The sequence below is a fragment of the Melospiza melodia genome, chromosome Z (assembly GCF_035770615.1).
Source record: "Melospiza melodia melodia isolate bMelMel2 chromosome Z, bMelMel2.pri, whole genome shotgun sequence".
Classification (NCBI taxonomy): domain Eukaryota; kingdom Metazoa; phylum Chordata; class Aves; order Passeriformes; family Passerellidae; genus Melospiza; species Melospiza melodia.
This window is the reverse complement of record NC_086226.1, coordinates 11,441,621-11,457,400: the sequence shown is the minus strand read 5'-3', so window position 1 is coordinate 11,457,400 and position 15,780 is coordinate 11,441,621. Positions and strand designations below refer to the sequence as shown.

At 37.8% G+C, this 15,780-nt stretch overlaps 1 protein-coding gene across 1 annotated transcript in view; it reads left to right on the top strand.

Annotated features, from left to right (window-relative positions):
- Nucleotides 1–15,780, top strand: part of LMBRD2 (LMBR1 domain containing 2) — a 32,605-nt gene that overhangs the window by 10,020 nt on the left and 6,805 nt on the right. Inside the window, exons 5-17 of the mRNA XM_063180935.1 lie at nt 459–626; nt 1,483–1,693; nt 3,175–3,249; nt 3,576–3,689; nt 4,263–4,446; nt 4,788–4,969; nt 5,729–5,862; nt 6,071–6,176; nt 6,890–6,987; nt 8,784–8,887; nt 10,942–10,988; nt 12,759–12,861; nt 14,048–14,177. Coding sequence (XP_063037005.1) covers nt 459–626; nt 1,483–1,693; nt 3,175–3,249; nt 3,576–3,689; nt 4,263–4,446; nt 4,788–4,969; nt 5,729–5,862; nt 6,071–6,176; nt 6,890–6,987; nt 8,784–8,887; nt 10,942–10,988; nt 12,759–12,861; nt 14,048–14,177 — 1,656 coding nt within the window. The remainder of the gene's footprint in view (nt 1–458; nt 627–1,482; nt 1,694–3,174; nt 3,250–3,575; nt 3,690–4,262; nt 4,447–4,787; nt 4,970–5,728; nt 5,863–6,070; nt 6,177–6,889; nt 6,988–8,783; nt 8,888–10,941; nt 10,989–12,758; nt 12,862–14,047; nt 14,178–15,780) is intronic.

The following is a 15,780-nucleotide window of genomic DNA, read 5'->3' as shown; positions in this document are numbered from 1 at the left end:
GCTTTAGATAGAGCTACAGAAAAAAGATTTGTGTATGGGGTTTTGGGTGCTTTGTGCAGTTTCTGATCAACCTGTTATCAGATAATTATTTTTGTAGTTTCAGGGATATCAGGGTTGGTAGTTCATTCTTAATTATCACAGATTTTTCATAGCAAAGCTAACTGTATTGTTTTTATCTGCAGCTTGTGTAAGGTTTGCCATCAGACAGGTACATCTAGAATAAAAACATCTAAGTAGCTAATTTCTTAGAAGCTTGGGAGTCTTAAAACTTTTAACACCCCTGCCTCGGTAACCTGATACTGCTAAAGTTCTTTTTTGGGGAGGTTGGTGGTTTGGGTGTATGGGAGATTTTTTTGGTGGGGGTTGATGGGTTTTTTATTTTGTTGGTTTTTGTTTTGTTTTGTTTTGTTTTTTTCTGATTGGCTGATGTGGTTTTGTTTTGTTTCGTTTTCTCCTAGGATTCTGCTACCTTTTATGCAGTCATATGCTAGATCAGGAGGGTTCTCCATCACTGGAAAGATTAAAACTGCTCTGATTGAGAATGCCATCTATTATGGCACTTACTTGCTGATTTTTGGAGCATTTCTAATATATGTGGCTGTAAACCCAAACTTCAATTTACAATGGTAAGAATAAGGCTGTAAACACTTCCATGAGTTCTAACGCAATTGTCATGGATAATTTCTTCTGTTGATGAAATGGGTCTTTCTGAAAAAAACTACTTTTAGTCATAATAATATGCTAGTCAGTTAGAAAATTATGTTAACTTTGTATATGAAATTGGCTTTTTTGAATATTTATGGAAATTCGGGGTTTGATACTCTGATTTTGTTATGTATAGCAGAGGAATCCTCTTCTATTTACAGTGGTGCTTTTTTCTCCATACAAACACATTTGCAAAGTTAGTGCAGAATCTTCCAGTGTTTTCAGAACAACATATTTCAAAAAATCTGTATTTCCTATGCAGTACCTCTAAATACTGTAGACTTTAATGGTGAAAAGAAAAGTTAAAATAATTGACATCAATAAATTGCTTATAGTATCCATACCAGATGGAATAGAAATTCCATCTGAATAAAATTCCTGAACCCAATATTATCAATACAAATCTTGGATTCTGAATTTGTTTCTTACAGTGACTGCCATTATGCTATTTTGACCTCACATTCAGTAGGTTTGGTAAGTTCATGTTGTTCCCTAAGGGAACACATTCCTTTAGGAGAACAGTTTCTTTGGGAACAAACAAACCAGTTCTTATCTGCCATCCGTAGTGGGCAGAACAGTAGATACAGGAAAATTGTGGCAGCTTTAAATACGGCCAGGCAGCAGACTGGCTCCAGGCAAAAATCTAGGTGATACCAGAGTCTGTTCCTGTAAACTTGAAAACCACATTGCTACATATTGATACCTCAAGGCTGGTTTCTTGCAGCCAAGATAGGAAAATGTTGTTTGTTTGGGTTTTTTATACTGTTGTTTCCTTAGGAACCAGCTTCAGACTATTGGAATAGCTGCTGCAAACACATGGGGTCTGTTCCTTCTTGTGTTGCTTTTGGGTTATGGTTTGGTGGAAATCCCTCGTTCTCACTGGAATGGGGCCAAGAGGGGTTATCTGCTCATGAAGACTTACTTCAAAGCTGCCAAACTGATGACTGAAAAAGCAGATGCAGAGGAGAATTTAGAGGATATTATGGAGGTAAGTAACTAACTTTGTCTGTGGAAAAAAGTGAAGGCTGCTGTTAGTCATGTGTGAATTCATTGGTGTTGGACACTTGTAGCATGAGCTTACCGTAAAATACCTGCAAACTAAGAAAATTATCATAGTATGCCCCTTGATAACACTCAATCCTATGCAAAAGGCAAATCAGAAATAGTCTTTGCTGTGACAAACTTAAAAGTAATAGCAACTTGATAACCATTATTTGATGAGTCTATTCTTTTATTGACACTTTCGGTGTAGTACTTGTCACTAACAAATAACATTTCAGAATGAGCTTGAATAGGCAGTGTATAGATGTTTCACTAGTGTTAAAATTTGTACTTCTTCTATGCTCTGCTCGCAGTGTATTTCTGGACTGTCAAGAAGAGTTTCCAAATTGTGGGGCCGCAATTACATACTCTTTAAGAAGAGAACATATAGATAATTGTTTCTTTCAAAGTTTGTTTAGAGACTCTATTGTTAATAGAGTATCAGTGAGCAATAGGCTCTACTGTAGTTCAAGAACAGAACAGAAATCTAGCCCTTTTGATAGCTATTCCTGGTTCTTCTGCTGGGATACCATGGCTTGGTTCTTCTGCTGGGATACCCTGTTGTAGGATAGGGTGGCAGTTCGTGTTACGTGTTATTTGTACTGACATGTAACACAAATAGACTCTTAATCACGTAACAGTAATAGAATCTTCATTCATCCATAACAGCATTTAGAAGAAACTTCTTAAACAGTTAAAACATCTTAAGTGGGACATAACTACAAAACTTACTGGAAAATGAACAATGACAACCCTTATTTACCAGGATAGCACTTAAAACAGATAGAATATTTCCACTGGAGGGCACCAACGACAGTCATCTGATGCAGCTGTCTGAGCATTTCAGAGCTCACCAAAAGTTGAAGCAAATTACTAAGAGCATTGTTCAGATGCCTGGAGAGGGAGATGCTGATCTCTTTTCCCTGGCAGCCAGTGACAGGATGCGTGGGGAAAGCTGTGTCCAGAGGTCCAGACTGGACATGAGGAAGCAGTTCCTTACCACAAGGGGAGTGGTTAGTCTCACCCTGGAACTGGCTTCCTAAAGTGGTGGTCAGTGCCCTGAGACTGACAGTGGGACTTATTCTTTATATCCTTTTTATCTGTAACTTAAACAAGAAAGTCTTTTCTATTTCAGCCTTCATGCATAGAAACCAATCCTCCATGTATTTATGTAGTTGCATATTTGTACACTACTGTTCTTTTAAAAAAAATATATTAAGTGTTCTTTACAATACTTCACTTACCTTTTATGAGATATTTAGTAAAACTATGACTTTTAGGAAGCTGTATTTTTTTAAGCTTTGATGGCTGACTAGGAGGGCTGCAACTCTTAATTGACCAGTAAAAATTTATAGTTAATGAAATTTTTTTTATTGATGTTTTACTATAGCATAGGTAAACTATTCTGTTATTTTTTTCTCTCAACAGGAAGTCCGTAAAGTAAGTGAGAGTATCAAATATAACCACCCCTTGAGGAAATGTGTTGATACTATACTGAAAAAGGTAACCAATTGTTCATCAACCATAATTACTCAGCTGGGAGAATGTTTCCTGCACATATAGAATACTTGTACATTACTTTCTTTTGCTCTTAATATAGAATCTCTAGTTGACTTCTGAGTTTCTGTTGAGACTGAGTTGAAATTCTTTGTGAAGTATTTTCTTATGACATATGGAATTATCAGACGTATTTTGACATAGCATTGTAGAAAGAGAGAAAAATGTATGCTTAGAGTGAGCTTTTCAGTTGTATGAAACTTTTACAAATAATTAGCCAAAGCTGCGTGCTACTCTTTTGTCTCCCAGTTAATTTTCCCTTTTCCTTCCAGTGCCCTACCGAGTACCAGGAAAGAATGGGTAGAAACATGGATGATTATGAAGATTTTGATGAGAGACAGAACAGTTATCCCAGTGAAAAAAGTTTGGCCAAACTTCACAAGCAGGTATATTAATAGATGGGAGAATGCCTCATTTAGGCTGTTGTAATGAGAGTAAGTGCTACTCAAAGATTTCGAATGCACTTCATCTGGACTGTTGAGTACAGTGGGTTTAAGCTACTTAACAGAAACTTTTCTTGGTGAGAGAATGCACAGACAATTAATATGCCAAGTGATCTAAGTTCGGGATGTGTAAAAGATGTTCTTCTTGTGTTGTATCTTGATAGGGTTAAAGCTGTCTGTGAATAAGCCTTTTAATGGTTGACTGACAGTGCATTCTGGAAAAGAAATTATAGTAAAAGCTTGATATTTACTGAGATGCAAAAATAAAGAGGTAGGTTGGGAAAAGTAGGATTTACGTGCTACAGATGGTTTGTGATGAAAGAGCTGCAAAACTCAGTAATCATGTATGTAGTACTTCCTTGATTTATGTATTTTAGAGAATTACCTACCTGCATTTTTGAAGATACAGACTTTGCAGTTCTGCAATGCATGTGTTTTCAAGGGATTTTGCAAGAATTTTCTGCCATTTTTTGAAACAAGTACCCTGAAATGCTAATTTCTTGCAATTTATTGTAGGTAATCTATTCAGTGCAGAGACATCGTCGTACACAGGTCCAGTGGCAAATTCTTTTAGAGCAAGCATTTTACCTGGAAGATGTGGCAAAAAATGAAAGCAGTGCAACTCGGCAGTTTGTTCATACCTTTCATTCCCAGGAACCAGAAAATAAAATTATTCAGTACTTCTATACACCAACGGTTGGTAAGTGCTGTCATGCAGGTTTTAGGTATGTTAAAGCATAACTGATACCTTTTTGTAACAAGAACCAATTGTTTTATGTAGGAAGTTCAGCTGCAGCAGAGGGAAGCATGTCTGGAATATTAATGTATTTATGTAATACATAAATACATTAGAAGAGCTATCAGATCCTAATTTATGCTCTTGGCCATAAGCCCCAATTTTATTTACAAATTCAGTAGCAGTTACGTTATAAAGCAATAAAGCAACAGCAAACTTTGAAGCCTTTTGAGAGCGAGTTCTGTTTCTGGTTGTGTAATTCTCATTAACCCGTTTCAGATATGTCTGTGTGTTTGTTTTTCCAGAGTGGTACTGGGAGTGCCTTCTCCGACCATGGTTTTACAGAGTGCTTGCAGTTGTGCTGGCCACGTTCTCTGTAATTGTTGTGTGGTCAGAGTGCACATTCTTCAGCACAAAACCAGTTCTGTCGCTATTTGCGGTTTTCATACAGCTGGCAGAAAAGACATATAATTATATATACATAGAGGTAGGTTGGAGATGGTCACTTGGAAAAAAATACTTTCAGATCAATGGTTATGATAACAGCAGTAGATAAAATAGATTTTTAAATAAATCTCTAAATAATCTGTCAACTTTCAGAAGGTCTCTAAATGTATGGTACTGAACTTTCTTTGTGTGGAGGAGGTCTGCCTTTTGCCTCTTGTTAAAACTCAGAAATACCTGGTGAAGGCATGACCTAGCTGGCCTGAATATCATATGTAGAGTAATTTCTGAAACAGTAGGTTGGAACATAGGTGTGAATTAGACTTTCTGTCTAAACAATCGTGTGTGACCTCAGTTCCTAAACAGGGATTTGCAAATGACCAAGAATCCTGTCAAAGGTGTGGCTAGCGTATGTGTGCACAAATTTATCAGTAAAATACCAAGCTGAAAAATTCTTATATACTTAGCAAAGGCTGATTTGAAAACACTTGGTTTATGCCTTTTTTAGTGGGAATAAATGCCAGATCAGTCATGGTAATTATTGAGGCAATTACAGCAATTTTATGTACATTAACAAGAAGTAGTAGAATGTTTCTAGGGTCAGCTCTGTTAGCTTATGTGTAAAATGTTATAATTTCCAGTTTAAATTGCTCTGAAAAACTCCCAAAACTCTTCTCAGAGATGGTGGTGTTCTCACATCTCAAAATGAAAAGTAAAGGCTGGAGATGGTCTCTGCATGTGATAGACCTTTAATAGAATTCTACATTTAAGCAACTTAACAACACCTTTTTTTTCCCCCTAGATGGCCTGTTTTCTTACCATATTTTTCTTAAGTATCTGTGTTTACTCTACTGTCTTCAGGATCCGTGTATTTAACTATTACTACTTAGCTTCACATCATCAGACAGATGCATACAGTCTCCTTTTCAGCGGCATGTGAGTATTTGGTATATGTTTTACAGGTGTTCTATCAAATAATGAATTGAAAATGTCCATAAAACTTCCATTTACATTCTTTAATTTGTAATTTATGGGTATAATTCCTAGTGAGCTCTACACTGTTGTTCTGTGATAGATCCAGTCATGACTTTGTAGGTTATCTAAGAAACGCTTTTAAATGCTGTTGCCTCTTGCATTTGTGCAGGTTATTTTGCCGTCTTACTCCACCATTGTGCTTGAACTTTCTGGGCTTGACCCATATGGATGCAACAATCTCTCACAAAAACACTCAGCCAACTGCTTATACATCTGTAAGTAAGAAAATAGGGGTTTGAGCTTTCAATATGGTTTGGAGAATAGATGCAGTATTTTTAAATATATCTTATTGTAAAATACAGATATTCAAATATTTTCAGTCTTTCCAACGTGGTAAAAAATAATTGGTTATAGGTGAGGAGTTTGGTAATGATTTCTAGAAGTGATCAATAGCTTCCCCTCCCCCCCCCCCCCCCCCCTTTATCTTAAGAAAGTAAAGTATTGTACTTTAGAGTTCAGGGTGTTCTTCATTTCCTAATACCAATTTCTGTAAGTTTTAGCTTTCAGTGGCTTTAGCATGTAGGCAATCCCTATAGATCAGGAGCAATCCTAACTTCCTACTGAAAATTAGTGAATTCGGTTTTATTGAATACCTTGGTTTTTTGTGGCAAATTATATCTCATGTCTTTGTTGTTAGTAACTAGATTTTTTGTGTGAAAAACTGGAGACTTTTTTGCAGCAAATGAAAACAATCCACCAGATTTGCCCTTGTTCTACAGTGGGTGAGACTACAAAATCTAGCATTTTAGAAATCTCAGAGTGCTGGAGGTGACCATTACATCTACTTATTCTCAAGCACACCTGTGATAATATTGCTTATGTTTCAGTTACTGTAAAGGATCATGTATTTGTGAGAAGGCACGATCTTCATGGGTTTGTGTAGAGTGTAGCTAATTAGAGCTTGTTCTTGGGAATGTTTGTTTCCTAGATAATGGGATCCATGAGAGTGCTGTCCTTCATTGCAGATGGATTCTATATCTACTACCCAATGCTTGTTGTCATTCTCTGTATTGCTACGTACTTCAGGTAAGTGATTTGCAAAATAGATCCTCCGTGCTTCTTTACATTAATAAAACTAGTTTCATCTGTTTCAGGAAGAGATTCAGTACTCCTTTTCCAGCAGTTGTTGTGTCATTCTAATAAAAATGTAAAACGTAAATCCATTTATATATTTATATAGGGGAAATGTATACATTTTAAAAATACAGATTGTATTAACTCGTAACTGAGTTAATTTAAACTTCACTCCTAGATCTTAAGGGGTGATCTGTTCAAACTTAGGAGCCTGGGGACATTTGGTTGTGCTTTTGAGATTAAAATTATAATGAGAAAGCTGTTTTCAGCAAAGTTTTCTAAGAAATTAGGGACCACTAGCAACATTTTTAGGTATTGAACTTTCTAAAGACTGATATCAAGTTTCTGATGTGTTACTAAACTGCTGGTAACACATGCTGGATTAAGTAATTTGATCGTTTCCCTAAAGCACAGTTTGTTGGAGGCTGGAAGGTAACTGCAGAAAACATCATTATATTCTTGCTTTATAATTTCAAAATGTCTGCTTTTGATCACTGCAAGGGATGAGATACTTTTAGTCTGATCTTGCTGAAATACAGATTTATGTTAGTATTTTCAATTCTGCATTACCATTCAGTCAGAAGCAATCTCTGTGTTTTTTAGTCAAGTACAATGTAGTGAAATGCCTCGGGTATCATTTTATGTGTATCCATAGATAGTAAGTAACAAGTATCTAGTTGTGAGTTTTCCCTTTTACCTTAAAGTTAAGTGACAAAAGTGGTGGTGGAGCTAAAAAAACAAACAAAACAAAACAAACAACAAACAGGAAAGCAAATTACAAGAAAAGATAAATTTGACCTCTTGTCCATGATGATCATCCTGCGCCTTGAATGACAAAATGAAAAGGAAGAATAAAAATTAGAGGAGAGAGGGTTGCTTTAATGACCTCTGCTAATAAAGATGCATGCAAAAACTAAGATTGAATTAAAATCTGTTGAGGAAAGATGATTCTCCTTTGCTTAATCCAGCAGTCTTAAAGTTAAGGTAGTATCAGGAAAAAATATATCAATACTCCAGTTTGGGGGAAGGAAAACAGTACAAAAACAGCAGTTCTGTTTTCTGGTGTGAAGTTGAAAAGATGAAAGTGATTTCATGCTATGTAGTTCCAGGATTGGCTTAAAACAGGTGGAGCAAGCTTGCTACCTGACTGTGCCAATGGCTATCCAAATGGGCAGCCAGCATCCCTAGAGCTTAAAAGTATGCAGTTCACATTCTCATGAGTGAAACCCTGAGGTGAAAGTGGATTTCCTATGTTGTTACTGTTTCAACAACGGAGAAATCAGAATAAGGAGAATTTTTATGGTAATTGTCTTCTGGCAAAGAAGAGTTGATGACATAGGTACAAATTCTGTTAGAACATTTAAAGCAAACGTCTCATGTTAGACGCATTTAAAGCAAGTGTCATTTGCACTACTCTCAGATTATATGCATTTTAATCTCTGTTTGAGTAGGGTTATTCTGTCACTACCAGTTGTATTTAGGAATCTGTTACTGTTCTGGGTCACCTAGGTCACCCTACTGTTCTGGGTCGCCACTTATTGTTCTGAGTTCGGAATTTTCTGTTTTCTCAGCTGGTGTAATAGTCCATCTTTTCTTCTTTGTTTTTCCTTTTTGCTTGGATTGTTCATACAGTTCTGAATTAGTAGTTTGTTTTACTGAATACAGTAGTTTGTTTTACATTTTGTTCTGTAATGTATCTAAATTACTAATTGTAAATTAACAAAGGAAATTGCTTCTTCTTTTACCAGTTTAGGAACTCGTTGTTTGAATCTTTTGGGGTTCCAGCAGTTCATGGGTGATAGCGAAATGACCTCAGATTTGATTGATGAAGGAAAAGAGCTAATCAGAAGAGGTAAATTAGGTCTTCTTTCACAGTCTGTCTGTAAAATCATACTACTATAGAATCATCAAGGCTAGAAAAGACCTCTAAGATAGAGTCCAACCCTTATTCCAGCACTGACAGGTTCACCACTGAACCATGTCTGCAAATGCCACACCTGCACATCTTTTAAATATCCTCAGGGATGGTGACTCCAGACTTCCCTGAGCAGCCTATTCCAATGTCTGACAACCCTTTCAGTGAAGAATTTTTTCCTGATACCCAAACTTCGTAGCACAACTTCAGGCCATTCCCTCTTGTCTTGTTGTTTATTACTCAGAAGACCAACCCCTACCTCACTACACCCTCTTGTCAGGGAGTTGTTGAGTGATAAGGACTCCTCTGAGCCTGCTCTTTTCCAGGCTCAACACCCCCACCTCCTTCAGCTGCTCCTCATCACAATCGTGCTTCAGACCCTTTCCCAGCTCCATTGCCCTTCTCTGGACTCAGAACTGGACCCAGGCCCAGAGCTGGACACAGGATTTGAAATGTGGCCTCTCCAGTACTCAGCACAGAGGGGCAGTCACTGCCCTGCTCCTGCTGCCCACACCATTGCTGATCCAGGCCAGGTGCCTTTGGCTTTCCTGGCCACCTGGGCACATCCTGGCTCATGTTCAGCCACTCTCAGCCAGCACTCCCAAGTCCTTTTCCAAAAGGCTGCTTTCCAACTGCTCTGGCTGAGTCCTTTAGCGTTGTGTGGGTTGTTGTGACCCAATTGAAAATTGAAAGGAAAGTGGTTTGTGAGCATTTTGACCAGCTGCCTCTGTCCTTCTGGGTCGATCCCATCTGGCCCCACAGATCTGTGTCTGTCCATGCAGTGTAGCAGGTCACAGATCGTATCCCCTTGGATTCTGGGGACTTTATTCTGTTCCCCATCCCTGCCTTCCAGCTCAGGGAACCTGGTACTCGGACAACAATTGGTCTCAGTCTTAAAGACTGAGGTAAAAATGCAGTAAGTACCCCAGTATTTTCATCATCATATAGTATGTTTTTGGTTTACGTTTGTCTGAAATGTTGCAGAAAAAAAAAAGCATACTGTCAGTCAGTATTTTGAAAGCTGTACTGAGAAAGGCCACAGCACAAACTGCAATAAACTTAGAGCACTCTGGTCACTATGTAAAGTCCACTGATGCACTTCATTGACATCTTAAATGAAGTACCAGTTTTACTCATCCAGTATCTGAATTTTAGATATTTATAAATACGTTACAGTGTGATACTGAACAAATAATACCTTAGCAGGTGCTTGTGTAATCTGTCATAAAGGATGATTAACATTTACACTGTCTTTATCATCAACAAACTAATCTTTTTTTTGTGTGTTGATTGAGCTGCACAAATTCAGTCATCTCTTCAGTCTTTTTTGTTATGTCAACTAGCTGTGTTTGACTAGAGAAAGCATGTTTTTTGTGTAGAACTGGAATTATCTGCTGGTATGGAAAGTTTTTAATTTTGCATTATTTTTTATTGAAAGTATTACTTACAAGTTGCAAAAAGCCATTGTAATTTTTGAGTAAATGTTTAGAAATTAAAATTTCTGGAGACAGTGTTATATTATGGAATTCCTTTATTCCAACAGTTGATGAAAAACCTGGGTTTACTTAGAGTAGTAGTATGGGTTTTTTTGGTAAAAGACCAAAGTTTCATTCCCTTAAATAAAAGGTAATGATGATATTGATATTGTAATGTCTTGATTCAAAAATGCTGAAGTTTTTTCTTAATTTCTTTTTCTTAATATCTTACTATCCCAGTTATTTCTAAGGGTTTGTTTGACTTTTTTTTTGTTCTTTGCTCGCTGATATCCAAATGTTATGCTGTGATCCAAGATACCATCATGACAAAATAATTCTGATGGGAAATCCCATAATGATAGACAAGCTGCTTTTTGTTTTTGTTTAATTGTAAAAGGCATGTATTTCAATAAGAATCTTCATTAGTTAACTTCATATTTTTATTGTTTATTTTTAAAAAATGCTAATGATTTTGCATATATGGAGCTCAGATAAAGTTTCGTTTTTTATTTTTAGAGAAAAGGAAACGACAGAGGCAGGAAGAAGGTGAAAACAGAAGAAGGGTATGAGATTTGTTTGGCTAGTTATAACATTACACTGCAATATCTGATAGGATTTATCATGGATATTTAATTCAGAATTGCCTATTTCACAACAAAAAGAGTCCCAAATAATTGATGGAATCAGTTTAATCTTGATGAATAGTCTTGACTAGGTTATTTATAGGTTAGAGGACAATTTTAATAACACTACTTGGACACCATTATTACTCAGTGTGCTGTGGTGTACGCCAATAGGTTCAACAAGCATTAAAAAGGGTCCTGATTACTATGATACAGAGTAATCTAAAATGGCATATTGCCAGTATCTTAGACTGATACTGCTCTGCTTGAAATTACTGGAGTTGCAGAGTTGTCATACTGAAATGTAGACTCCTCCCAAATTTATTGTTTTGTGTGCTCATTGGAAAGTCATAGGCACAGGTTCTATTTTGTTTTTTGCCAGAGGAGGAAATTACACTTAAGACAGAATTAATAGTTTTTGCTGAATAACAAACAGAATGTTTGATTCAAATAATGTTTTCTGCACATATTGTATTGAAAGATTTGTGAAGCTTTAGTTTTTCACTAGTTTGTAACAAAATCTAGTATAGAAAGTCACAATAAAAGGTAGATGAGAGAAAGGGTGCCTGCAAGACAATACTGGGAATAAAATCTCTTGGTTTTCCAAGATCAGGTATAGTTTAATCCCCAATGACAGCCAGTGCTGCATAGACCTTTCTTTTGATCCTGTCCTGGTTTAGGGCAAATTTGGGAGAAAACCTCCAAAAGGGCCCCCCCTGCAAGCAAACCCACATGGCCCCTCCCCTGACTGGATCAGGAAACATTTCCTCAGAGAGAAGTGGAAAGAACCTGTTCATTTAACAGGCAAAGCACTCCGCCGCACACAAAATGAACAATCCCAGGTGTCAAAACGCTTTCACCGCTCTGAAGAGATGACAAATTCAGAAAGCCTCTCCTGTGGGTGGTCACTCTGTTATCAATCCCTCCGGCACTGGCAAAGGCTGCTGCCCACAGCAGGCCCCAGTGGCCACAAAGTGCAAGCTCTTGGTGCTCCCCAGGTCCCAGTCCAGAGCAGGCTCCAACAGTTCCAAGGAAAAGGAAAGAAAACCAGTCCAGGGAAATCTCCTCTGCCTCAGCTAGCTAAACTAACTAAAAAGCAATGGAGGGCTCTGTTCTGATCCATCCAGTGTGGAGGAGGGAGTGCAGTCCCTGATAACAAACTCCATGCTTCTTTTTCACTTCCCACCTTCACTCTCAGAACCAGTCTTGAAGGCATGGAGTATAATATCCAGCATAAACAGAGCAGATGACTGGGGATACAAGCATCATAATGTCACCCTAGGACAGATCCTTTCCCTCCAGCTTGTAGTTTTAAAACTTGAACTTGTTGGGAAGCAAAACAGCAAATGTATGATACATTTAATATACAGTGAAATGACCTTACACTAAGCTATGAATTTTTCTGTGCTATGTGCATCTCGTTATTTTTCCATTCTGCCACTAGATGGAAGTAGTGATCAATAAAAGCAGCAGTTCCCACCATAACTTAGAGCAGTTAGCTGAACTTTGAGGGCAAACTCGAGATGCAATTTCTTTTATAGAAGGAAATTTTCTTTTTCTTAAGAACAATTATGATAACTTGTTTAGTGAAGGAACACATTTTGAGTTAAAATGAAACAAAATTCTTCCTGTATTTTGATAGTGAACTGTTAGTTACTCTGTTGCTTTTTCCCTCCCAACTTAGATTTTTCTTGGTGATCTTTTTTCCAGGAATGGAAGGAGCGGTATGGAAATAGAGAGGATTCCACCAGAAGCAGAGCTGTCCACACAGATCAGAAAGAATCTAGCTTCTCAGAGACCAATGCCAATAGACGTAAGCTTTGTGGGTTGGAGGGGAAGTATGTTTTGTTTTGTTTCGGTACATTTTCTTCACAACACTGGCTGTGAAAGTAGTTTCAAATATTCTGCTTTTTGTCTTAGATGCTGTGCCGATAATGTTCACTTTTGTGGCTCAGTGTCACCTTGCCATTTAAGGCACTCAAAAGAGTACTGTATTTCTTTCCATCTCCAAAGTTGGGATTGGAGGTTCTTACTATTCTTCAGACCAATTACTTGATCTTATGGGATATATAATGATTGCCATTAGGCTAGCACTTGTCGACAATGAAACTTCATGATGCACTTGAAGTTGGGTGTTGTAAATCTTAAAATTCACCTCTTTTGCTTGCAAATGAGCTGTCTCAGACTGGAATAATGGAGCAATCAGATGACCAACAAATGTGACACCACATAAGTTCACACATTCATTTAATAATGTGTATTAGCAAAATACTTTTTTTTGTGGATGCTTTAAACTTCCAAAAAAGTTTGTCAGAATGTGAATTTTTTTTTCTGTATTTTTTGTACTCTTGTAAGCTAACAACAAGTCAAGTGAAACTGAAGAAACAGGAGGAAAAAGGGGAGGAGGAGGAGGGAAGCTTTGAATATGCTTTTAAGAAAATACTGATAGATTTCCCTCTCCTCTGTACAAAGTTGCAAATCCAGATTTTTAGTGGTAGAGTAACTGAAATTGCATTCTAATGTTCATCACGTGATCATGTAGCATTCCAGCCTTAAAACAAGACATAGGTACTGACCTAGTGAAGGTCACAGAATGAACTGCAAAACAACACATGAGATTGATTTTTTAAAAAATAAACAACAGCAAACAAAAAACCGGTCTGAACAGCTTAGTTAAAGCATGAAGCTGGGAGGATGAATGGATGATTTAAAAGTAATGCCTGCCAGTAGGTTCTTATTTTCCATGATTCTTTGCAAGATAGATCTCAACCTACTGGAGGGGCAAAAGTTGTAGTTGCATTTCTGTGCAGATACTAAATGGAAATACTACAAATTTGAGCAAGTTTGGTTTAATATTAAATCTACTCCAAATCATTGCGCTTTTGCTTTGGATGAGATTGCTCTGTTATTCTTAGTGGTTTTTTAGATTTAATGTCTTCATACCCCTTCAGGCTGTTTACAAAGCAAATAAGTGTCTTTCACTCCTTTTACTTATTCAGCACTATCAAAGTATACCCGTTCAAATGGTAGGACTGAAAGAGATAGAATAGAACTCCTCCAGGATGCAGAACCTTTGGATTTTAATGCAGACTCTGTTAATGATGACCCCCTTGAATCGGACTCAGGAAGGTGAGGAATGTTCTCTGTAATTTCCAGTTAAAAGTTTCTGTTGTCTTCCGTTTTCTGACCTATGACAGCTGTATTAAATGTTTCATAATAACAGTTTTGTAAACAAAGTTTATAATTTCATCTAACTTTTTTCCTTTCTTCCTTTTCCCCTATAATTAGGAAATAATTTTAAAACCCATTAAAACCTGAAGGTGTTCCAGGTTTTTAGAAACATCAGAATAAGATTTGAGCTGGATATAATGTTATATATGGAATAACTCGAAAACCACTGCATGTAAAACTAGTGAATTATGTGCATGTTGAGAAAACATTCCTGGTGTGACTATCTGTGGCCATTCATGGTGCAGTCTAGGGATCAAAATTGTGCCACCCCAGACTTTCACTGCTGGGACTGAAGCCCCTTCACCACAGGCAGCTCCAGTGACCCAAGGACCAGGAAGACTCAGTCCCCCTTTCCCTCCCTACTCACCCCCCTCTCACAGTCAGAAAATTTTCCCTTTCCAGCTCAACCATAGGTTTCCCATAGCAGAGTCCCAGATACTTGGTTCCTTTAATCATGGTGCAGTGACAGCATAAGAGCTTGAATTGGTGCCTCTAGGAAGGAACCCCAAACAAAAGAATCCCGGAGCTTTTACACCCTCACAGCCCATGTGCACTGTGTTCCAGGCTCTTCCAGCTGAACCCTTGGCTCCTGCACAGTCTCAGAGTGTCCAGTCCGCTGGTTGGGCCAAAGGTCCCTGTGCCCTTTGTTAGTTGTTCTTGGCACCTTGCCTGGGGCTCCCATTTCCTGACATCCAGGGCACAGCCTGCAGCTGCACACTGATCTGCCAGGTCTACATGTATGCCTCAACAGACAGAGGTGCAGTGTAAGGTTTTCCCTGATTTCCTACAAAGCTCAGCTGGAGAAAGCTCACTTGATATCCCAGTAAAAAATCTATTATGAAAAGGCTGCAGGAAATAAAACTGAATGTTACAGGATCCGCTGCAGGAATACAACTGGGTATCAGATCTTGGAGCTACTAAAGTAAATTAAAATCTGAACTTCCTGAACAGAGAGTACCAGACTGCACTGTGTGGCTCTGTCTGTAGTAGAGAATTTTGTGATTCTCTGGTTGTGACTGCAACACCAAATTGCCTCAGAGTACTTTATGTAACTGCTAAGCTCTGCTTCATTTAAGAAACAAGCAATACATTGTATGGGTGCTTTTTTGCGGGGGGGGGGGGGTGGATATAGTGTAGAAATGACAAATAATACAAAATTCACATATAAAAACTTATAATTTGTTGTTTTTCAGCTAAAACTATTTTACCCCATCACAAAGAGTCACAGAAAGTCATTGTTTCAGTGGACTTCTATCTGTAATGTCAATAACAAATGCCAGCTCAGAAACATGTAAAGAATGCTGTGAAATTGCACTGCCAGGTTTCACAGGTTGATTCAGACAACTGGTTTAGTTTCGTGTCACCACATTTGAGCACTTGGGGGTTTCTAAACGAGTTTAAAGAGGAGCTACCCTAGAATTTCTGTCAGCAGTTGGCTTCCATGCAGTGTCAAAGGGATTGTCTACTATAAACAGGAGTATGTATATGTAATTATTCTGGA